General features: G+C 44.1%; 2 protein-coding genes across 5 annotated transcripts; one reads left to right on the top strand and one right to left on the bottom strand.

Moving 5' to 3' along the window:
* Window positions 1-24: 24 nt before the first annotated feature.
* On the bottom strand, window positions 25-12,491 carry FAXDC2 (fatty acid hydroxylase domain containing 2). Of its 3 annotated transcripts, none has more exons than XM_009565226.2 (10): window positions 12,143-12,491; window positions 9,391-9,455; window positions 8,211-8,258; window positions 5,408-5,499; window positions 5,223-5,326; window positions 4,468-4,589; window positions 3,937-4,142; window positions 2,895-3,000; window positions 2,402-2,568; window positions 25-1,252 (listed from the first exon to the last, which is right to left on the bottom strand). In XM_009565226.2, exons 3-10 carry the CDS (start codon window positions 8,256-8,258, stop codon window positions 1,096-1,098), a joined length of 1,002 nt encoding a protein of 333 aa, XP_009563521.1. In that variant the 5' UTR covers window positions 9,391-9,455; window positions 12,143-12,491; the 3' UTR covers window positions 25-1,095. The 3 variants fall into 3 exon arrangements, with proteins under 3 accessions (XP_009563521.1, XP_053935322.1, XP_053935321.1); XM_054079347.1 differs by having other exon boundaries at window positions 12,375-12,451; XM_054079346.1 differs by lacking the exon at window positions 12,143-12,491 and adding an exon at window positions 9,661-9,679.
* Window positions 12,492-16,533: 4,042 nt separating this feature from the next.
* On the top strand, window positions 16,534-23,339 carry CNOT8 (CCR4-NOT transcription complex subunit 8). Of its 2 annotated transcripts, none has more exons than XM_054079334.1 (7): window positions 16,534-16,633; window positions 17,898-18,097; window positions 19,710-19,903; window positions 20,478-20,639; window positions 20,997-21,141; window positions 21,597-21,707; window positions 22,137-23,339. In XM_054079334.1, exons 2-7 carry the CDS (start codon window positions 17,981-17,983, stop codon window positions 22,284-22,286), a joined length of 879 nt encoding a protein of 292 aa, XP_053935309.1. In that variant the 5' UTR covers window positions 16,534-16,633; window positions 17,898-17,980; the 3' UTR covers window positions 22,287-23,339. The 2 variants fall into 2 exon arrangements, with proteins under 2 accessions (XP_053935309.1, XP_053935311.1); XM_054079336.1 differs by lacking the exon at window positions 16,534-16,633 and adding an exon at window positions 16,655-16,743.
* The last annotated feature ends 301 nt before the right edge of the window (window positions 23,340-23,640 follow it).

Raw genomic sequence — 23,640 nt, 5'->3', positions numbered from 1 at the left:
CACGGCTGGAGCTGGGCTGTGACTGCAGGGAAGCATGGGGCAGATCCAGCCCCTCATGCCCTCACCTTGGAGGGTTTGCTTAGGACGTGGTGAGAGGAGATGGCTTTGTTTTTCCAGGGCCCCCGGCAGGACTGAGACTTGGAGATCCTGGAGGAAGTTTGCAGCATGTCTCTAAATGGGTTGTGTGGGTGATATGGATGTACATAAAGGTACAGGAGCTTTTGACGGGCCCTTCCTCACAAGGTTTTGCTGATCTCGCAGCTCAGCACAGCAGGGACTCTCCTTGAAAAGTCACATTTTATCATTATACAGAGCTGCTCTTTTTGGTTTGTGCCTCCTTTTGGTGTGTGGGGAGCTCGCAGGAGGAGGTGATGTACCAGGGCTGCTGCCATCAGCCCCCATGTCTCCTTTTCTATTCCACATGGTGGAATTAGATGTGCGGAATTTAGTCTGTGGAGCAAGGATGAGGGTGGCACAGCCTGTAATTCACACCTGTACTGACCTTTCGCTTGAAGAAAGGCTGCTGAGGGGACATTGGGCCTCTGTTGCACTTGCAGGGCAGAGTGCTTCTAAAGCTGTGGCCCTGCTGACTTTTCTACAGGGTCGCATCCCCCATCTCAGCTGCTCTAAGTCTCAGAAATAACAGTGGGTTTAATCCTATCTTGTGTAGTTTCAGACACCTCGCTGCCTCGTCTGGGATGCTGCAGGAAGAGGCCAGAGCACGGCCTGTGAAGGGCAAGGTGTTAAAACCTTAATGAGAACTTCCCAGAGACTCCCTAAAGCCCTTTGAGCAGGAACACATCTGGCTTAGGCATGGGCAGCTTGAACCAAGGAACAGGGCAAGTAAGGCATTAAGGAAAGCTAAAAAGCCTCTAAACTTGTTTTAAAATGGCTTTCTAGAGCAGGGGTGGTTTTTTATGCCTTGGGTAGAAAATCACAGGCAGCAAAACTGCAGTCATTTCAAGCAGCATGTTCAGCTTCGGGTATTGTTATGCATGAACAATAACTTGCTTCCCAATTAAAATACTATTTGGCATATCATTGTCTCTCACTCTGCTTATCGCTGTGCTCTGTGACAACCACAGGCTGCTGGGTTCACTCTGCTTTCCTTGGTTCCTCAGGGATGCTTTCCGAGAGCGGTGTGAGGCTGAGGAGGACCTTGTGTCTTTCGTAGGCTTTGGTTTGTCTGAACACTGTATCTGTTCCATGCAGGTAATCCAGCACTCCCAGGACTCCATAGCACTGGTTGAACCTGGAAACCAAGCAGAGTAAGCATGACTGGAAGTTGCTGAGGTTACCTCGCCCTTCCTCTTTCCATCTCCTTCCAGAGCCGTCATAACCTGTCCATGCCATATCTACCCCCTGCACCAGTCTCCCCTGCAGCCCTGACGAAGCCTGGGGGAAACTTCCAGGCTTCTCTCTCTCGTGCCATTGTTATCCAGAAACGGTGGCACTGGACAGCAATCCTCTCTCCTGGGCAGCTCAGAGCCGCGGGAGTAGCCAGAACGCCATTGCTGTGCTGGTGTGCCCCTGAGGGCTGGCGATCCCGTGATGCGGAGCTGCTGTGCTTCCAGCGCTGGGCTGCCAGCACCATCCTTCTGCCCAGAGAGCAGCTGATAATGAGAACTGGCCCTATGGTTTGGGTTTTGGCCAGCGTTTGGGTGGCGATGGAACAGCCGCGTTGGCTGTTTCTGCAGGACGGGCAAACTGAGGGAGAACGTGTGAATTTAGTGTGCGTGTGGGAGATGGCAACGGTTCTCCCACTCCTGTGGTGCGCGTTCCTGAACAACCTGCTGAAACCGCTCTCTGCGGTGTTGAAGGAGGCTGGGAATCTCTGCCAGGAAGGGTTAACTGTGACGGCCAAGGTGTTCTGGTCGGTGCCACTAATCCCAGTGTATGGGAGAGGGACAGAGGCTCTCTGCACATTTATTTCAGCTGTGTGCTTTGCCCTTGCTCTGTCTTTATTCCAGACCTCACGCTGCGTCTTCTGAACTTGTAGGAAGAGCCCCGCAGAGCGGTCCCTGACCCTGTGCCTGTGCTGGGGTGAGTCCGGGTGATGCCTGCTTGCATTTTCCTTCCATGTGATCTTAGGACTCTCAAAACGCAGCCTCAGCTGCAGCGCTTGTGCTTTGGGGAAGGCTCTCCAGTCAGCTGATGGAGAGGGCAGATGTCGGTGAGGGGGTGGCAGTTGTGTGGGCAGAGGGCTGCACTCCTCCAAAAGCCCAATCCCTGTTTAACTGCTTTAAGAACTGACAGCATTCAGCCTGCTGTAGGGTGATCTGGGCGGGCTCTGCTGCTTGTACCCGTGTTATGCAAACCCACTTGAAAGGAGCTTTGTCTGTCAGCAGTGCCAGGGCGAAGGCAGGAGCAGAGGGGTAACTTGGGCAGTCCCCCAACGTACTTGAGGTGGTGGAAGTCGTGGAACTCCGGTGATGGTAGGAAGGGCAGGTGGTAGCCACAGTGTGAAATGCTTGTTGTTATGAGAGCAAGGGAGAACCATGCTGTGATTGAAACAATATGAGACCCCATAATCATCGGGCCAGTCATGACAGGCAGCGTGTTGGAGAGCTAGAAATGAGAAGCAAACTCTATGTCATTAATGGGTCCACAACAAGGAGGCTCTCCTCTAGGAGCTGAATTGTTTCACCTGGGTGATAGATCACACTAGTTCTGTGCAAACAGCATAAAGGGAAGATCCCTCTGCAAACACCTCACTCAAATTACATAATCATAAGAGAAATTATTTACTCTGAGCTAAGTTTTACTCACTGCAAAACAGTGAGAAAGAAGAGTCTAAGGGCACATTAGCTCTTCTTCTCTTGCTACTCCTCCCTCATCCCATGGAAATTCCACTCCATGCAGGACCTGGAGGGTGACTGCAGGAATCCACTTACTATGTGTTCTACTGGGTGAGCATAAATGGAGACCACACCGATGGGGGCTGTCCATTCGTGGTGCTTCTTGTGAATGTGCTTATACAGGAGTGGGAGGTGAACAAGTCTGAGCAGAGAAAAAACAGAGAAGGCACGGTTTTGAGCTTCGTAAGAAGGGCATGTAGAGTAAACTAGTACAGAATTTCTACTGGGGACTGGCTTATGCCTCTTGAGCAGCCAGGAATAAAGGTGCAGGACTGCTGGCTTCCTTCTCTGTCTTTTTCTTTAGCACTGAGCACTCAGTCAATGATTGTGTCCACTGGCTGATGCTGAACTTCAGTCCAGGTAAATCCCATAAATCAAAGTCCCTGAATGACTGATTTGCTCCAACTTGGGAGTACTTTTGAAGGGAAGACTCACTTTATGTTTTCACTTTACCTACTGGCAATTATTAGAGGGAGAATTTTAGGTTCTGTGGGCCCTTAAGAAATTGTTTTTTATGAGTGGTTTTTGTGTGCGTTTGTCCAAAAGGGAAACCTCTGTAGTTCTGAGAATGCTGCACTTGTTTCTGCACAGCCTTGCAGGCTTTTTTTCCTTCTTTGCTTTAGGGCTTCAGGTTTTTTCCTTTAATGCTGGCGTCAGCGCTTAGAAAGCCTACAGTGTCCGGAGCCAGGCCCTGTTTGTAGGTGCTGTACAAGTGTACAAGATCAATCACTGACCTCTTAAGCTACTTTCTTTCAGGATAGTCAATCTTGCTCTCCTCTTTTTGAAGAACATTGGGTTACATCTTTGGTCTGAAACTAGCCGTTTTGGGTTTTTTTTCTTAGCTTCTAAGCTGCTCCACCTTTGTAATTTTACCCATTTGTGCCTACTAGAGTTACTAGCAGCATTGCAGCACCCGAGCTGCGTGTTGTGAGGGTGGATTCCATGATCTGTAAGCCTTCCCATCTAAGTACAAGATTGAGGGAAGAGTGGGACTAAGACCATTGCTGTTGCAGGAGATGGATATAAGCTTAAAGGTACGGGGGAAACCCACAGAGCCCTGTTCCTGTGCGCCGCTCACCTGTGTGAATAATAAAAGAGAATCTCTTCTATTAAGGTAAAGATGCTTAGCTCCACAAGAAACCACTGGAAGGTGGGTAGTTCCTTGCTGAAGGTGTTGCCCCACCATTTCATGATGTAGAACATGGGCACAAGCATGGGCAGGGAGATTAAGAACTGATTGCACAGGGCTGTGTAGATGGCTTGGCGCAATTTCTTTGTGTCCACCTGCAAAAGAGAAGTCAGGACTTGAGGCTAAATCAGAAAAAATGTGGCTTTGTGTTGGGAAGATAAAGAGCTTTAAGATTTGTAGCTATTTCTGTATTGGTTTGGGGATCAACTTTTTAACAAGCCGTCAACCCAGATCTGATCAGCAGCCTAATTACAAAAATTGCCTCCCTCTCCACAGTGGATATACAAGACTCAGCGTGATTCTCCTTGAATCCTATCTGGTTGCAAGAGGAAAGCATAACAGGTTCTTCTCTTCACTCCTAGCCTTAGACACTGCAGAAAGCACTTAGCCAGCAGAAGAGACAGAAGGAGCAATACTTACAGGATCATTCTTGCCCAGCTGAATGCGATAGCGAGTAATAAAAGTTGGCTTTCCTGTTACATCAGCCACCATAAGGATTCCATTGAAGCCCCAGAAAGCAAGGGCAGGAACCAATGCAGCCCCTGTGGCACGAGGAAAGGGTAGAGATGTGTGAATAAATTGAGAGCTATAGCTAAATAGAATCACAATACAGTGCCATAGTGTCCAGAGGACCTTGCGCAGATGTGCCAGGTGCGTATTCCCTGCCCTGAGAGGCTTTAAATTGGAATATGGGTTGGTTCTGGCACTCAGGTAAGACCTAGGAAATGGGGAGAAGGTTAGAGTAGACAAGTGTCACGCAGGTTGAAAGAGCACAACTACAACTAAGAAGGGGCTTTTCTGGGAGGCTGGGGGGTCTCTGTCATGAGTGCAGTTTAAATACAAGTTGGATAAGATCAAGTTGATCCCTGAGACCTTTGCAGGTCCCTACCTGCCCTGTTCACCAGCTGTCAATTGCAGACAGAGAAGAGTTCTACAGGTGCTACAACAAGAGTAAAATTCACTGATTTCAGTTGCCAGTTTGGTTTGAACTGTGGTTCTAATGAAGAGCCTGTCCAAAGGCTGCACTACATCAGCTGTGTATGGCTTTGAAGCCCACAGGTGGTTTTCACTGGGAGGATTAGGGAGTTTGGGAAGGCATGTCCATGTCCGTCTTTTACAGGTAATACATGGATAATTCCTCCTACGGCAGAGAGTTGGTGATCTAGATGACTCACCAAGGAAGAAGATTGTCCACTCGTCTCCCTCATACATGTAGTAGAACTTCAGCCATGCTGATTGCCAGAAATAGCCCGAAGTGTCCCAGATATTCTGCACATACCTGTAGGAGCAAGAATCTTGGTTGCCCATCTTTACATCATCCAGTTTTTGTCTTCAAGCCTCTTTGTTTGAACAATCTTACCAAGAAACAGAGTTCACTAAGGCAGTGAATACGAGCAGGCCTGTACCAAGGACACAAGCAGTCATCTTCACGGCATCTCGGAGCTTCTCTTCCTGTGAGCAAGCAACGAGGGTAAGCATGTGCTGCTGTGTCTTACAGCAGCACTTTCTGTAATTGAAATGCAGGAGGTCAAGGCATCCTATGACGGCACGCTTTGTTTCACAAACTCTATAAAGATCATAACAACAAAGCTGTGATGGGATATTGTGCGTGATTGAGGGGAGGAGTATATGCACATCCACCTGCTGCATTCACGGAGACCTGAATTGTCGCTGACATTGAATTTTTCTGGAATATCCGAAGGCAGAGAACAGAACACTGGATTTTTTTTTTCTATCTTTGTTGTTATTTGGCTTGCTTCTTGGTACCTGGAAGACTGATAACCTGGAGCAGTAGCAAATGAAGACTTGGGTCTAAGCAATCGTGCTGTACTTCAACACCTTTCTCTCTCCTGGTATGCAGCATGTTTTCCCCCAAAGTAGTCAAGAACCATTGTGCTCTGATTAACAGCTCCAGTTAACTCACTCCTCTCAACTTTCTCTTTGCTTTGAAGACTGATTTGGACGTTGGGCTCATGTGCCCAGAATCTTGCCTTTTTTCCCCAGGTGTAAGAGAGATTCATACAGGACATTACCTTTCTGTGTATAATGCACTTTGCTGTGCCTTTGGGCCATCACAGGTACAACTCAGCTCTAGCACTGAGAGTACAACTTGTAGGTACCACGTGCCATCGGTCTAGAATAACTGCACATTGACAAGGAGATAAAATACGCAGTTTCATGAAAGTATAAAGTTCTCTAAATCTTTGCCCTCAGTTACAGAAGTGTTATCTACATGACAAATATTCCCGTGTTCACCATAAGGGCAGTTGTGATGTTAGCATAACTCTTATCACAGTAAGGATTTTATCTTTACAAAGCGACTGCAAGAGAGTCAGAAAATCACCTGTAAGACCTTTTGATTGCAGAAATAAGTATATTCAAAAGGCAATATTCAATATATTTGAACATTTAAATATTCAAACCCAAGTTTTTTAGCAAACACACAACAAATCTATAATTAACTATCTGCCTTTTAGAGTAAGTCAAGTTGGAATTGGTTCTGGAGTTCAGCAATCTTAGTTTGGGTTTTCTTGAGTGAATATGCATTATATTTATCTGCACGATAAATGCTTAAAAACCCAAATGAATGCAATTCTAAAATAATATAGCGCAACAACCAGTTAGGGTGTTTGCTCTGTTCTCCCTGTTTTTTTACTGTGGTGGTGTGCTGCACAAACAACCTGAATTAAAAATAGCGTGATTCATAGCTGCTGTGTCCTGCTTGTCTCCTGCCAGAGGGGACAAATGAGGGACAGCTCGCTAATAAATGTTGAATGCAGGTATGTTGAGGGTAATGCAACGTGGAGGAATCCTCTCTGCATGGCTTTCACTACCAAGCTTCTTTGAGAATCTGTAACGGCTACAGAACACTAAACTTGTCAGCAATATTTATCTGTTCCAGGACAGAACTTTGCTCATTAGCACTGAAACTTTCTTCGTTAAACAAACATGCTTATATCGTATCTTTTTTTAAAATCAAGATAGCAACTGGGGTCGAAGCAATTTAAAGGACTCTCACCCTAGAGCTTTATGTTTGTGAACCTAGTAGGTTTATAGTAGAAGCAATGCAGTCAGTTGCCAGCGTTGTCACTGGGTGTACTGAGCTACAAATGCAAGGCTGGCAAAACCCATCTATTCCAGCTTCAGACAGTGCGTGGATTCTGGGCAGGATTCTGCTCTCTTAGCAGTTTCATAGTTCCAATTGCAACCATGTTATACGTCACATATACTGATATGAGATAAGACTTTCTTAATCTTTAGACCCTGGAATGCCATCTACATATCCTTTAGGGAAAAAAGGTTTACAAAAGCTATAAAAGCTTAGAGCTTTTTAACAGAATTTTATCCTACAAAACTGTGTTTCTTCTGGGATGAAGAGTGAAGATACTAAAGAAAAATTCTGATGCTTTTTGAGTGTCAGAATTTTTAGTTAGACCAGTGTTTCAGTTTCAGATTCATTAGCATCTTTCGGCTGAAGAACTCAGAGTTTCAAAAACTAATAAATCCTAATGCATATCAGATACTGTGCATGTCCTGCTTTAAGAAAGGACAGAGTAGCTAAAGCTCAGCACTTACGCAACTTTGAAAGCCCTCTGGCTATAAATCATCTTGTTTTGAGGCAGTGATTATGTGAATGAACCCCACAGTATTAAAAATCTTGTTCATCAAGTCTAAGTGCTAAAACCCTGCTTCTCTTCATGCTAACAGCTCTAGCACAGTAGTTGCCAAACTCTGATCCATGAATTGCTTGAGATCTTGCCCTTAAAGAGCTTGCACAAGTTGGCAGATTCCTTAAATGTAGAACAGGGTTGCTGCCTGCAAGTTAAAGAGACTGAGGCACATCAGCTGAAAAACTTATTGTTTAGCAGGACCGCTTTGAGAAATGGGCCCAGTTAGGTGGCACAGGTTCTGGCTACAGTTGAGTCTTGTGGTCTCTTGCCATGCGAGCAAAGCTAACAGTCCCTTCATCCCCTGGTGCTGTTGCTGCAGTCCACTGGAAGGGCAAAAATGCTACAGTAGTGGTGAGAGCTGAGCTCCTAGTTGCGCTAAAGTGATCAGAGCCTGGATGTGTCTGTCACTTCTCTTGGAAGATGATTCAATGCATTCAGCCTTCCAAAGCACCGATTTAACGCTTTTGTTAAAAGATGACTTTGAGCTTTTACCTGCTTCTGATGCTTAGCCATGGTGGAATATCCAGAGTTTCTTTTCATCTGAAATAAAAGGTGATATAAGTAAGTGAACCTTGTACAGATGGAAAGTGGAAGAATTGGCTACTGACAACAGCAAATCCCCTCAACTTAGAGCTCAGATGCAAAACTGTAAAATATTTACTCTCTGTGCTTTGTCCTGTCCTTCCTCCACATTGGCCACGGAGCAAAACTGTGCTCTTGGGAAGAAAAATCCCCTTATTTCCTAAGGTGTCAGTATTGTCTCAGAAGATTAACAGGGATGTAAGGATAACAAAGAAAAATGGGAGAAGAGCCAAAACCAAAGCTTTTGATTGTGGCACTGGTGTGTTGTGGCACGGCTGCCCCCTTGATCCGTCCCAGGAACACATGGCACTCAGTAGGAACTGTGGCCTTTCACAGACTGCAAGCAAATGATGATATGGGACATGCACTCTTCCATAACGACAGCATGCTGTTCAACTAAGAAGAATGAAAACAAAACTCTGACTACAACATTGTGAATTTGTGCCACAAAGAATTAACACAGTAGAGCCACACACAGCCTTTGCTCATGTGGCAGAGGACCGTAAGTTACAGCTTAAAAACACGGTAAGTGACAAAATCATCTTTGCTTCAAGTCCTGCTAAGGTCAATTTGAAGGTTTTAAGTCCTAGATGAACAGCTGCCCATCCTGTAGTAAATCTCCCTGCATTTGGCTCTGGCTTTACTGCTTGTTGCTGGTTTTAGTAAAAAAAAAAATCAAAGCCAAGGTTTAAGAAACTGCTGGGGCTTCACTGCTGCCCATGGCCGTGGAAAGTTTTGTGTGTTTCAAGATGCGCTGTGGCTGTCCTAGGGATTAGTGTGTAGCTGTTTTTTTATTGCTGCACTCTTGCCATAGATTATAATTAGCAAAAGCTAACAAAACATTCCTTAAGGCTTTCTTGGTTTCACATAGTCTTTAAGAACAAACACATGAATTCTAATAATATGAAGGCCAGATTACTGAGGATTTAATCCAGTTTGCTTTTCATGCTTGGGAGAAATATTCAAGCACAGGCAAACTATGTTACCTAAGGTAACAAAGGAAGGCATAAAGAAGGTAGAAAGGCACCTGTCAAAGGTACAAAGAAAAGCAGCTGGAAAATTATTAATTAGAAAGATGATATTCTATTACCTTTACAACGGTATTAAGCCTCTTGGGAGTACTCCTCTTGCAGCGTTTCAGAAAGGAGGAATACACTGCCAAAACCAAGTCCGCATATTAGTCAAGAGGTTATACTTCAGCTTTGAAAAGATAGCTTTCTGGGTACGTTCTTACAAACATATCTCTGTTTATTTACAGCTGTTTCCAGCTCTGTTTCCCTATGTTATATGTTAGTATGCAGGGCAAGGGGCACGAGACAGAAAAACTGGACGCCTTCTTCCTGCTTGGGTTTCTGCTTACTCGTGGACAGAAAAGGACGAGGCCAGTCCACCAAACCACACACTTGAGTAGAAGAAACTGATGTTAAACAGTTCAGAGAAGGGAAAAAAAATTAGGCAAAAAGTGATTTGAAACTTGAAACCATGAACACAAAATCCCACCTCCCTATTTCGACACAGGGTTGTACGCTCCTGCGGGAAATGCTAACTTTTAGTAATCAGCCTTAAAAATAATAAACAATTTAACTTTGTCTCCCTTGGCCAAAAAAAGTAGTCTGAGAGGTGCCCTAAGCTGCTATTGCTTAAAATAAGAATGTGTTAAGGAAGTCATGGTGTCCTACAACGTCTTGTCTTTCCTTACATCTAAAGCTCCTCATTACCAGACTTCATGAGCTACTAGAGCCAGTCTGTGAGATTTGTGTGGGTTTTTTTCTCTGATATATCGTTTGCCAACCACAACCTTGAAAAAAATATAGTTGGACTTTAACGTATCTGTTGAAGAATACCTGTAAGAGCAGTCACCAATAACCTGCTCGCCTAAATAGAACAGCAGAAATAACTTGCCACAGGACAAACTGATCTTATTTTCATTTGCAAGACTTTCCGATCACAACGATGCATTTTATGTTAGGCAGCACACACTGTATGCCCACCTCGTCACACACAGTTCTGCTCAGTGCAGGTGTGCTCACTGTCTCCAAACAAACACTACCAATGCCTGAAATATGCCCAGCTTAAATAATCCATTCCTTTTTAAGGCTTTGCTCCATTCCAGCTTTCTTAGCTGGTTGTTCGGAGTGTTGAACAGTTGAGTTTTTAGTATTCGCAAGGAGGGGGATTCCAGAGCTTCTCTGGGAAATCTGTTCAAATATTTGACTGCCTTCACTGTACATTCACACCTCATCCCCTTATCTAATTGGAATTTCCCTTGTTATAACTCATATCCCCTGCCCTTCTGCTATGTGCCTCCTTGTCTTCTCTACAACCACCCAGAAAGGAGCTAAAAACAGCAATACAGAATTGTTCTGCTGGGACAGCACAGCAAATAGCGTTGGCCATAGTCCTCTGTGGTTAAAGAGATTGTTCTACTGTGATGTCCTCGTAGCAGACAGCATTGGATCTTAGAGAGGCAGGACCAAAAGGGCAAACACATCTCAGTCACTGTTTGCTGCTTGCTCGAAGACTGATGCTCCAGCACAGTTTCTCCATACAGTATTACTGAGTCAAACCCTGCTGAATCTTTGCATGTGAAGAGGCAGACAGCAGTGCACAGCAGAAAGTGTGGCTCTGCTTTCAGCTTTTAGGAGGAGAAAGAGCTTGGTTGAGTCTCATATTCTATGAGTTTGAGAAAGAGTTAAAATCATAATTACATGTCTAGTAGTACTTTTAAAATAATCAAGCTACAATAGAAATTTGCATGGGTGAAAACTTCCAGTTCAAAACAGTACTGCCATGTCTGCTTACTCTCCTTTCCCCAAAATCTCAGTACACTACCTTTATCGACACATTTACAGAAAGAAATTTTACATTAAAATAAGATAAATTTCGATGGATTAGGTTTTCCCCAACATCTCATAACCTACTGTTTTTTGTTGAATAATGCCTCTTCTGATCCAGAATACACCAAATACATTAAAAAGCGTAACCATGGCTGTTTCAGTAAACAAAAAAGCCATTCAACTGCTTGGCACTGATCTCATGTTGGCATATTATACAGCCCTGGATCAACCCTTGAAGCTTCCAGCTGCCTGCAGCCATTTCCAAATATTAGCCAGAACTGGTGCTATTTAAAAAAAAATAGTTCCTTTTCAGTTATTTCAAGTTAGCTTACACAAAATTTGATCCAAACCAAATTCTCAACCCTAAAGGAAAAGTAGTTGTTTTTCCAACTAGCCTCTTGATGTTAAAGGGAAACACACATTAGTCAATAAAGAACTGTAATGTCCTTTTTAAATTATTATTGTCACGTGTCATTGTTTGTCCAACATGATTTGTTTATTAAATCAAAGATCTGATTTAATTGAATTTTCCACTTCAGGTATCAGAAAAAGCTAGTTTGTCCGTGCTCAACGTAATCTGAAATGGGAAGATATGCCATATTTTCCATGTTTGTTTTAACATTTGCATTATTATTTACGTCCCATCTTTGCTGTCCCCTTACATTTCTGTCCCGAGCTGAGGCTGCACAAGTGCCCACTTCTCTTTGCACTGTCCCCAGGGCTGTATCGCACTGTATCCTCCTTCTGTCACTGCCCAGACAGTCCTGCTGCTGGCAGGTGTGGCCGAGTCACAGGGTATGGCTGCTGTGATGGACTGGCTGCCTGCCACGGCTGCTTGGTATTCCTTTTCCCTCCTGCTTAAGTCTTCTGTTGTAGCCCTTACTTCACTGGAATCAACCTTCATAGTGCACAGACAGCGGAAAACAACCGCATCTGACAGGAAAAGGCTATGGCTATCCATGTACGTATAGAACATATAGAAAGGAAAATGCAAGGACAACTTACCTGTCACCCCAAAAGTTGCATATCAGCCCCGCTATGTGGACAGACACAGGACTAGATGTCGTGTTTGGAGGGTGTCCTGCTGTGCCAAGCACTGAACAGATCTGATGGCAGTTCCTAGAAACGCTTGCAATCGTACCTTAAACAGACACCTGACATTGCCTTTCACAAACTTGCTATGATATCTTTTCAAGGTACTGCACCCCTGAACTCTGACTGCTCACTCTTTGCTCACCTCCTGCTGGTGGCAGCCTAGGAGAAGTCCTTTGTCCCTATTCAGAGCCCAGAGTTCAGCTCCTCACCTTTTGCTGCTGCCGTGGAAACTGTATAAGGGTTTAGCCAAAGGCGATGGGGGTGTGTTTCCAAGCAGGAGCTGGCTGTCCCCTCCCAGATAAGTCATGTGAAGCCAGTGCCATGTCACTATTAGTCCTGGCAGTACTTCCTGAGCATATGAGTATGCTGTCACTCAGTTAAGCATCTGGAATACATCTCTGCAGGTAAGAGTTTTTCGTCAAGAGTTAACAAGCCACACATACCTTAAGGATAAATAGTTTTTATAATGCACTGGCTCATGTTTCAGGCACAAAATAGCCAGTGCCAGTGCTACCAGATGGGTCAAAGGTGCATTTGTTAAAAGCAGTAAGGGCTACTGTGGAATTTGGCAAATAAATCTGCAGTCCAGTTTTCATTGTGTTGCACTAAATCTGTAAATTACACCAATGCTGTTGCTGCATAGTTTACTCCACCAGTTACAGGTATTTGGTTCCATCTGAAAGGACAATATGGAAAGAGGTTAGCATGTGGTTGGGCTCAGTTGCCTTTAAAAGTGATGATGTTTACAGATCATAGAGCCTGTAATTATGGTATTGCAGAAAGCAAGATATAATTTGCAGTAGCATTGATCTTTATTATGCAAATGTGGCCCCAATCTATGTTACTCTCCTAATATACAGCGCTGTATTATGAATTAAGCTCTGAGAATTGAGGGTGTTACCATAGCTTTCCAGATCTACTTTTCCAAGCAGAGATAACCAAGGAATATCATCTCTGTCTCACAGTTAGCCTTCACAGGTGAAGCAACACATGCTCTTGTTTGGCAAACAACATCTCAAGCTAGCAGCAGTCAGAGCTGCTGAGAGATTGTCAAGCGTGAGTAATGGTGGAGCATCGTTGTCTGTGCCTGGTTGCTTGTACCTACCACTACATTCATATTTTTATCAATTAACTTTTTTCCTGGAATGATAGTATTACCAGAACTCCCCTCCCAATCTCACGCTGTTTGTCCTCTTACTGCAGAACACATTTGTTGTTGCTTCATTTCAGATTGAAGACTGTGTTATTGTTTCCATGGACACTTTTGACTAATCCTAACTATTCCCTAGTGGCAAAACAGTTTGTAATTCTTAGCTGTTGCTACTAATTGTTATTTATCATAAACAGCAGACTCAACAGCGGTGAATGCAATGCCTGAAAACTATTTACACACATGCAGAGGAGGAAGTGGAAATCAGCATTTGAAGAGAAGAGTGCCATGTGAATGCTGTCCTGAGCCAATCCATATTTGGGTTTGAGCTTGCACTGTGAGGACTGTTCGTGTAACAGCCAAAAGCAGGTGATAAACCAGTGAATCTCACAGGCCTGAGTTTCTTTTTAACTGTTGTTCAGTTCTGACATGGGTTATCTCTGAAATACTTATACCAAATCAGAACAGGCAGCTCAGCATATTAGTCTTAAGGATGTAAATGGAATTCTGCTGCAAGTCTGTGCCCAGCACAGGTTGGCAACAATCTAAAAGCCACTGCTCTCTGTTGGCCAGCCTGTGCCCTGCACTGCCCTCTTCACACAAGCCCTCCAATGGTAGTGCAGTCTTTGCTGGGGCAAGCATCGCTTCTCAGCAAAAAGGCTTTTGGATCAGACACTTCATAAAATAACTTCTCTTTGTTTACTCTCCACAGTTTTTGGAGTAGCCACTGTTTGTTTTGCTGTTCAGAAAAAAAACCCAAACAAAAACCCAACCTCAAAACACATTAGAAAGAGAAAAAGTTGTGAATTATCTTCCAGGATTGTACAAACCCACGATGATAGCTCCTCTGACATTGAAGAGGAACCTGAACATAGTGTGCCTCACCTAATCATTCCTGCATTCTGAACTGTAATTCTAACCACCTGCCAGGGCACACGTGTGCCACTCCTTAGTCCTGCAGTGGTGTGCTTTGGAAGCATCTGTGGAGCAACCAGCGGCTTAGGAAAACAGACATGATAGCATTGCCATTACGGTTCAAACATATTCACCAGTAGTTGCATCTTCTAACTCTTGATTCACATTTTAAGCTTTCCACAAGTAAGTTTTCTACCAGTTGTGGTGCTGCTACTAAGCTCTAAAGGAAACACACAACCATTTCAACAGGGCACGATCCAGGATGCGCAGCTCAAGCTCGCTAATGTGAAATGCTGAGGTAAAGGTCTGCACGTGATGTAGCAGGTCTGCACACAAACTGGTCTGTTACTGTGATCATAACAGAGCCACGTAGAGGGAGTGAGGACTCTTCAAGAACCTGCTTGGGAATGCTGGACCTGGAAGCAAGTTTGGTGACTTCAAAATACAAGAGCTATGGGACTTTATTTTTTAAAGAGTAATGTCCCTTTTCCAGCTATTCATTTTTTTATTATCCATGACAAAAATGTTCCTCACCAGCCTTCTTGTAGGCCCCCTTTAAGTACTGAAAGGCTGCTATGAAGCATTCCTGGAGCCTTCTCTTCTCCAGGCTGAATAACCCCTACTGTTTCAACCTGTCCTCATAGCAGAGGAGCACTGCTCCAGCCCGCTGATCATCTTTGTAGCCTTCTCTGGACCTGTTCCAACAGTTCTGTATCCTTCTTATGTTGGGGATTCCATGGGACACAGGACTCCAGGTGGGGTCTCACAAGATTGGAGTAGAGGGAGTAGAGGTATTTCCTGCAGTAGGTTAATTATTAGAGTTGCAATGCACACATATTTTTGGTGTCTTCAGAATATTCATCCTCCCTTTTCCCCCAGGATTCAACATACCTTCAAGTGCTGGGTTTACGAACAAACAAATTGATATATGTACTTTAGTCTGAACTCTTCAGGAAAAAAAATATTCTAGCTTTATATTTACAGAGTGCTGTAATCCAGGCTGCTGTACATACCTACTAACAGTTTATGGCTTTTTGCACAGAATCCTGAACTCAAGTGACCATGGGAAGAAAGGTGATTACTTTCTGCCAATCTAGCATATCACGTAATATATAAAATATGCAATGCGACAGACTATAGAGCTGAGAAGGTAAAATGGTAACTGCCTATTATCTATGAAGGTAAACTTTGACTCAAAATAAGGTTCGATAATAGGATGTCACAAGACACTGCCAGCACCAAGGTCACTTGATAGAGAGTGAAAACCTCTGAAAACCTCTGATTTCTAAATGTTACATCTCTGCTGAGCTATGGACATTAAACTTGAGACACGGAACTACGTCTGAAGCATGAAAGATATCAAGATTTGCTTTTCCAGATGCTTGTACCAACAAAATGATAGGCAAGTAGTGGAGATTCAGGAAGAGAAAAAGCTCCCGAATGGCGGTCAGGTAACAATTCTGTAGCAGTACCAGAACTGCAGCATTTTATAACAGATTCAACTCTGCCCAGAAGACTGTCAGTCTCAAAGACAGGAAATACTACCTAAGCTTAATTATTAGTAGAAAGGCTGGTAGTTTGAAACACAGGAAGTGCTCCCTTAGCCTAATGATTAGTAGACAAGCTTCCAAATAAATCATTTATCTGCTGTCAGCGTCAGGCAGCAAGTGTCCGTGGCTGCGTTACACAAGAAGTTACATCATGCTGCTTTCCTGGATACAAACTTCTGTTGCTAATGTAATTTAAACAGGAATGGCTGGACTTGATGATCCGAGAGGCCTTTTCCACGCTGGTGGTTCCGTTCTATGATTTGGTTCTATTCTAAATGGCACTTCTGGAACTGGAAAAGCCAGCCTAGAAGTTCTCACGCATGGGAGGTGCAGAAACAACGACTTAGAAGCTTTCCTCAAGTCGTGAGGTCGCTGCACAGCACCAGGGACAAGCAACACGTGTCAGGACAGCAGCGCTTCGTCCTCGCAAAACACGCGCCCACGGCTGGGTTGCCTTAGGGCGAGGAAGGCACGCAGCTCCCCCACCGCCTCCCCCTCTCAATATGGGTAATGGACTCCCCCGCGCTCCCCGCTCTGCAAGCGCCGGGCGAGTCCAAATCCCGCGGGCGGGGGGAGACGACCGGTCACGAGGCCAGCGGCTTTGCGCAGGCGCACTCCGGGTATAGCCCCCGCGTGGCCGAACCGCCTCCCTTTCCCCTCCGCGTGGGCGCGCGCCGTCCCCGCCCCCGTCAGTCTCGCGAGAGGACGAGCGGCCACCCGGAACCCCGCCCCTCCCGGGGACGCGTCGCGCCTGCGCCGAACGGCCCGGCCGCGGCTTCCGGGCAGGTACGGGGGGGGAAAGGGAAGGGGAAGCGGGGGAAAGCGATGGGGAGCGGCGGAGCGGGCGAATCGCCGGGCAGCGGGAGGGCTGGAGCTCCAGGAGGGGCGGGCGGGAGGTGAGGTGACGGGGGGGGACTGAGGATGTGGAGGGAGCGTGAGGTGATGGGGGAGCAGGGAAGGGGAGGGCACTGTGAAGGAGGAGGGGGGTGGCGTGAGAGGGGGTCTGGGAATGTGAGGGGGAAGCAGGGAGGCTGGCAGTGGGGGGAGCGTGAGGTGAGGAGCGGGAAGCGTGAGGGGGGACTAGGAGTGTGTGTGTGGAGGGTAACGGGAGGTGAGGGGGGAGCAGGAGGGCGCCCAGGGATGTGAGGAGAGGGGCGGCCCTGGGGATTGTTAGATAAGAGGGGGAGTGGCCCCGGGGCTCCTTGAGGTGAGGAAGGGGGCGGCCCCCAATGGCTGTGAGGTAAGGGTGGGGTGAGGCCACAAATGTTAGGTGAGAGGGCTGGCTGCAGGCCCCTTAAAGTATGGGGGTACCCAGGGGCGACGAGGTGACAGAGTAGGGGGTTACGGGTCCCTCACGCTTCTGCACCTGTCTGAGCCACGGGCTGAGCGAGCTGGAGCACACACCCCCCCCCCCCCCCCCGCCATGTCAGGCCGAGCCCGTGGACAGCCCCCGTGAGGGGGGCCCTATCCCAGCCCTGGCTGGAGTACTCGAGCTCCACTTGCAGAAACCTGGGGTCATTTTGCCTGTGTTATTACAGGAAATGGTAGACTGGTGGCGTTTTGTCCTCGGTGCAGCATTTTCCGGAGCTGCCGTTAGCTTTAAGTTGGGATGCCTTACCTCAGTGTTTCTTCAGTTACGTCAGAACAGCTCATGTCTATAAATGCAGTCTGTAAAGCCTTCTGCTGCTGTTCCTAACAGCTATTGCGGTAGCTGAACACTATGAATATGAGGATCCCCTGCTTGTGCATCTCGTGCCCAAAGTTTCAGAGTTTATGCCAGGAGAAGAAGAAAGACAGGGAGAATGATTCTTGATAAATACCTGGACTATTAATTGTGCATCCACTCTTGTAACCCAAACAGATGCTCTAGATTTTCTTCTTGTTCAGCGTGTTTACAGGAAGTGATAAAAGCAATAACAAACTTAGTGTAAACTTTAAATGGGCCATTTGAAGCAGAACATGGAAGTGTGACTGACTCTGCCAGAACATTCATTCTTTTATGTAGATCTTTCCTCATATAAAACATTATGTATTTGTCTGTTTAATGCAGCGCACTGATAAGATCACACAGTTCGCAATTCTACGCGGTCATCTGAATTCAGCATCAGCTGTGTTTACTCTGGTCCCTGCAAGATGCCAGCAGCCCTTGCAGAGAACAGCCAGGTTATCTGTGAAGTATGGGCGAACAACCTGGAAGAAGAGATGAGGAAAATTCGTGAGATTGTTCTGAGTTATAGCTACATTGCGATGGTAAGTATTTTATCCTTGACCTATTGCCTAAGTCAAGGGATGTTTTTAGGTAGGGGAATAAGTTGATTATTGAGTGAGAAATTATTTCCCTCTATCCCCATTCAAACTGAGCTAGAATTTAAGTAGTGCAAAATTAGAAAGATGTTTGCTAGAAGCTTCTAGAATTTAATAAAAGTAGTGTTGAGTATGGAGTGAATGAAAAGAGAGAAGAGACCAACTTAAAACCATGAACTCAATTAATATTTACCTATTCAGCCTGTATTAGTTTATGGAACAGAAAATGAAACAGGTCAAATGCACAACTGGGTTGATTTAAATCTTCAGATATTCACCGGTCTGTTTGTCCTTTGAATGTCTTTCTCTGTTTGGTTATGAGAGATGCCATGGTGTTGTAGAATGAAAGACCTGCAAGTGACAGCTGGTCGGCTGGGCTGTCTTCTTTTTAACCAGGTTGGATGTTATTGTTATGGAAGAAAAATATTTTGGCTGTAGGTATGACATTGTGTTCAGAAAGCTTTGTTTAAGAGGACCAGAATCTCCCCCAGCTGGGAGAAACCTCTGCCTCTTCGTACAATCAGCATCTGCTTGGCAGGAGCCAGTGAGTTACATAAATAACTGGGCTGAGTTACTGTACTGTAAGTTATGTCAACTTTGCTAATGAATACTAAACTTAAAGATGTAAAAAGCCCGTAATAAAAATATGGCATAAAAATGCACGCTTCTGCAGAGTGTGTAGTATTTCAGCATAGAATGTAGTTGTGTAAGTGAATATGAGTTATTTTATCATATACCAATGGGAAATGGGCTTTCTTGCTTGTATTTCGTCTCACTGAAAGTGTGCTCAGGGCCTGTTTTACTGGCTGTGTTGCAAGAGTAGACACGCTAACGTCTTGGGCAAGGGAGAAATACACAGCACTGGGTTCTTCCTGAACGTTTTGGCATATGCTCCAGTCAGTAGAAGTTATGTGATCTGATCTGAGAGTGAAAATAGCCTAGAAGTTTGGGTTTCAGCAAAGAAAGCACACAATCACTGGCCAAGTAAAATGCTTTTCATCTAATAGATGGTTGCTCTGCTGTTAAGGTCTGTTTTGATTGGCAGGAGTTTTCATTAATGTAGGCATTGGCTGTTCCTTAAAAGCAGTGAAGATTATCACTGGACAATCAAATGAAGTTGGTCAGAGTGCTAAATTTGACTTGTATTTAGAGCATGAAAGAACACTGAATAAATTTAAAAAAAAGTCCAGTTAGTAGATTTAGGGAAAATAATGTCCTTCACAAGAGAGAGATGTTTGGATTATACAAGAGTACATATTGGATGACTTTATAAAGTTTTTGTTTTGGAATAAGACAAAACTGCAAGAACAGGTGCTTGTAATAAGTTAATCAATGCAACAGTTAACAAATTGTGTGGGGCTTTTTTAGTGTCTGACTTTAGGCAGTTTAAAAATCTGTGTGAATATGGAAAAGGAGAAAACATAAGTCATTTCTACAGAATTCACAGAATGCAGAGCTGAGACCTTCCAAGTGTGGAACTGAATAGACTCCTATTAGAGTAATAATATTGACTTGTAGTAGAGTAAGTGGTGAAATATGATGTTCCCTTCTCTCCTAGGACACAGAGTTTCCTGGAGTAGTTGTAAGGCCAATTGGTGAATTCCGCAGTTCCATAGACTATCAATATCAGCTCCTTCGGTGTAACGTTGACCTTCTGAAAATTATCCAGCTTGGTCTGACTTTCACAAATGAGAAAGGAGAATATCCTTCCGGCATCAACACATGGCAGTTTAACTTCAAATTCAACCTTACGTGAGTTTCTTGACTAGACGATAATTGCTTGTTCCCTTCTGCTGAAGTGGTGCTTTCATTTGGCAAATGCATGTGTCTGTGGGCTCATCGTTGGTGGCAGGTTCTGAGCAATAAAAAAACACCTCTCTGCTAATATTAAATGGATATGCTATTTTCAGCAAAAAGGAAAATACCTCTTTACTGATACATGCTAAAATATGAACTGGGATCTAAAAAGAAATGGTGTCACTGTCACACCTGTTCAGGAGAATGAATCTTGTTAAATGGAGTGTGGCAAGTTAAATGACAACATTTTTCAAAATGTCCTTCTGTTGTATGGAAGTGGATTCTTTGGAATTCCCACTAGCAACAGAATTATGAACTAGTTATGATTGCTGAAAGATTTGTTATGGATGTAGGAGGCTGCAGTAATGGTGTAAAAACTGATCAGTCTGAATTTTTTAGAGAGACATATGTTTAACCCAGAGAGAGCTTACTGGTCGCTTCAATTCTTCAAATCCAGTGTGTGGAGAATTTTTCTAAAATGAGCCTGACTTATTACTACCTTGATTGCAAAGCTGCTTTTCTTCCTCAGGGAGGACATGTACTCTCAGGATTCCATAGACCTCCTTGCCAGCTCTGGGCTGCAGTTCCAGAAGCACGAAGAAGAAGGGATTGATACCCTGCACTTTGCTGAGTTGCTTATGACGTCTGGGGTTGTCCTTAGTGACAGTGTGAAATGGCTGTCCTTCCACAGGTAGGTCCGAGATGGTCACTGATGCCATTAAGTGAGAAACCTCTTTTTTTTCAATCTTTTTGATTGAAACACTGCTGGTTTTGTCCATGGAGACTGACACATTTTAAGGAGAAGAATTAGCAGCTCTTGCTGTTATGCAAGAGGTTTGTGGAGGCACCCAGTGAGCGTTCAAAAGCTCTACATTGACATGGGTGATCAGGATGAATTCTGGCTCTAGTCCAGAGGAGTTTTAAGAATGTCAGAAAATGTTCAGGTTTGAAAGCTACAGCATATAAAGGTCTTGTGAAAAACAAGATATTGGTACTGACGGTACAGATGTTATCTGCTTATCTGGTTTCTGTATGTGTTTGTTTTCAGTGGTTATGACTTCGGTTACATGGTGAAGCTGTTGACAGATTCCAGGTTACCAGAAGAGGAACACGAATTCTTCCATATCTTGAACCTTTTCTTCCCGTCTATCTACGATGTAAAGTATTTAATGAAGAGCTGCAAAAACCTCAAGGTACATGTCTCTCCCCAGCAGACAAGTGATAGATGGGCATCAATACTGTAAATGTACAGTAAGCCAAGTGACAGAGCTGCTGTGTGTATCAAGTCTTAAAACTGGAACGTGTATAAAAGCTAGTAGGTTCACCTAAACACCTATGACTGAGTTTGTATCCAATCTAATCTGCCTCCCCAGTTTTAGACTTATCAGTATGTATATTATATAGGCAGCATTCCCATAGCCTTACAGTTTGTATTGTTTATAATTTCAGAGGCTAATTATAATTTATCATGCTTATCTTACCTGTGTAAGGTTGAGTATTTCTTCTTACACGAACTACTACATGACTTGATTAACTGGTAGTCAGAGGGTTGAAAGTAGCCAGTGTTTGCCCTCCTCTTTTGGAGAAGCTTGGCATTTTAGTAAGAGATGGATCTTCCAGTGTAAAATCTGTTCTGTCTCCATTGCAGGGTGGCCTTCAAGAAGTGGCAGATCAGCTGGATTTGCAGCGAATTGGACGACAACACCAGGCAGGATCTGACTCTCTTCTCACGGGCATGGCATTCTTCAGAATGAAAGAGGTAGCGCACTATTCTTCTTTATGGTTCTTTCTCCAGTTCCTATCCATAAGCGACAACAAGCACAGTGTGTTTCTTGTTTTGTTTTGCTTTCTTGAGCCATGTGGACATCACACTTCAAACTGTTGTAAGAGGAACGAGTGATACTGGCACAGGCTCCTGTTTACTCCTCTTTCATGTGCTTATTTTAAATCCAGGGTGGCATCTTAGAGGTGGATGACTTCAAATAAGCTGTTTACTTTAATAATGAGCTGAGTAATCTGATCCAGTGGAAGGTGTCCCTGCTCACTGCAGGGGAGCTGGACTGGATGATCTTTAAGGTCCCTTCCAACCCAAACCATTGTATGACTGAATGAATTAACATTAGCAGCTTTCTGATTGAGAGGCAGAATTAAACAATACCTGCTTCTTTCCCTTTTTTTTAACCTGCAGTTGTTCTTCGAGGATACAATTGATGACGCAAAGTATTGTGGGCGGCTCTATGGCCTTGGCACAGGGGTGGCTCAGAAACAAAATGAAGATGTGGACTCAGCCCAAGAGAAAATGAGCATTTTGGCTATTATCAACAACATGCAGCCTTGATAAGCAGTACCCCTTGGCAGAACACGGTTACCATATTGGCAGCTGCTATCCTCAACCATTTCCCCTAATACTGTCTCAAACAAAAGGCATCTACAGTACACTTGGACGAGGCCTGCACTTTTGCTGAAAAGCTGCATCTTCATTTGAAAGCCAGAAGAAGAGAGTTGACTGAATTCCTAATGCCAGCATTTGTGGTTTGCCATCTTTTTAATACCTAGGGCAAAAGACAGAACCTACTGTGTATACCTCTTTTTGTTTTCCTCTTTATACTGTATAGAATCTGCAAGGAAGACTTAACGGTAGAACATTCAGTAGAGCTAAGGATCTGGAAATCCAGTGAAACCGGACACAGACATGCACGCAAACTTGCAAATTGCGCTTTATAAAGCTAATTTTAAAACTTCTGCATGTTGTGAGGGTGACTGCTTCACCTCATGTTTTGCTTATTTTATCGTTGTGTAGTCTGTGGAAATTGCTCCCTTTGATCACTGCAGAGGTTTGGGAATGGATGACATTAAAAATTATCCTTGCAGCTAAAAATACTCAGAGATTTGCTTTAACAACAGTGGGAACGGATAGTGGAGCTGATTTGATAGCTCTCTATCATTTCTAATTGTCTGTGGTACAGGTTTGACCCCTACTGAGCCTCAGCTTAATTCTTACAGATATTAATAAACTGTTCTGGAAATAGATTAAGAAAGCCTGAAAGTTCACCTTTGCTTGAGGACCTTCTGATGAGGGATTTTCTTCAGCTTAACCTACAAATTTTATTCTTTTCATTGCAACACAAGTAGTTCAGCAGATGGTAAATGTTTGTTCTTCCTCTTCTCCCCCCTCTTTTCCAGCCTAATTTTACATTTTCCAGTTCACAGACAAAATGGTTCCATTTCTCTCCATTATAAACTTAAGATAAGTAGTTCAGAGGATGGAAGAACAACTTGGGGATTCTGACTTTTTAAAACGTGAGCTCTTCTATAGTAGCTTTTTTTTTTCCCCAACAGCTCTGTAATGACATTTCTTAAAAAACATTAAAACTACAACCGTTTTTGACAGGGCAAACTTAAAATTTTAAGACTTCGTCTTGCATTTTAAGCAAACTTGAATGATCTATGATTAGGAGTTGAGGTTTAGAGCTGGTATTTAAAATGATTGTAAATACTACTTGTTTCTAATTTTTATAAAATAAATTTTTTTTAAACCAGCCCTCGTTTTGGATTTTTCAAGCACTAAAATTTCCTAAAGCTCTGGCTTTGGAATCTGACTTTGAGCAATATATGCTCAAAGGGAAGATGTTCAAGTTTCTTTCTCCTTTTAGTGCTCATGGTGTGCTGCTGGAATTGGTTGCTCTTAGTAA

The sequence above is a fragment of the Cuculus canorus genome, chromosome 14, assembly GCF_017976375.1.
Source record: "Cuculus canorus isolate bCucCan1 chromosome 14, bCucCan1.pri, whole genome shotgun sequence".
Classification (NCBI taxonomy): domain Eukaryota; kingdom Metazoa; phylum Chordata; class Aves; order Cuculiformes; family Cuculidae; genus Cuculus; species Cuculus canorus.
This window is presented reverse-complemented; position numbering and strand designations above follow the sequence as displayed.

Coding starts and splice junctions, on each gene's coding strand:
- FAXDC2 (XM_054079346.1), bottom strand. Junction 5,500..8,210: donor TGGCTAAGCATCAGAAGCAG/GTAAAAGCTCAA, acceptor GCTTGCTCACAG/GAAGAGAAGCTCCGAGATGC. Junction 5,327..5,407: donor TTAGTGAACTCTGTTTCTTG/GTAAGATTGTTC, acceptor TTGCTCCTACAG/GTATGTGCAGAATATCTGGG.
- CNOT8 (XM_054079334.1), top strand. CDS start 17,981: ATGCCAGCAGCCCTTGCAGAGAACAGCCAGGTTATCTGTGAAGTATGG. Junction 18,098..19,709: donor GTTATAGCTACATTGCGATG/GTAAGTATTTTA, acceptor CTTCTCTCCTAG/GACACAGAGTTTCCTGGAGT. Junction 21,142..21,596: donor AGAGCTGCAAAAACCTCAAG/GTACATGTCTCT, acceptor TCTCCATTGCAG/GGTGGCCTTCAAGAAGTGGC.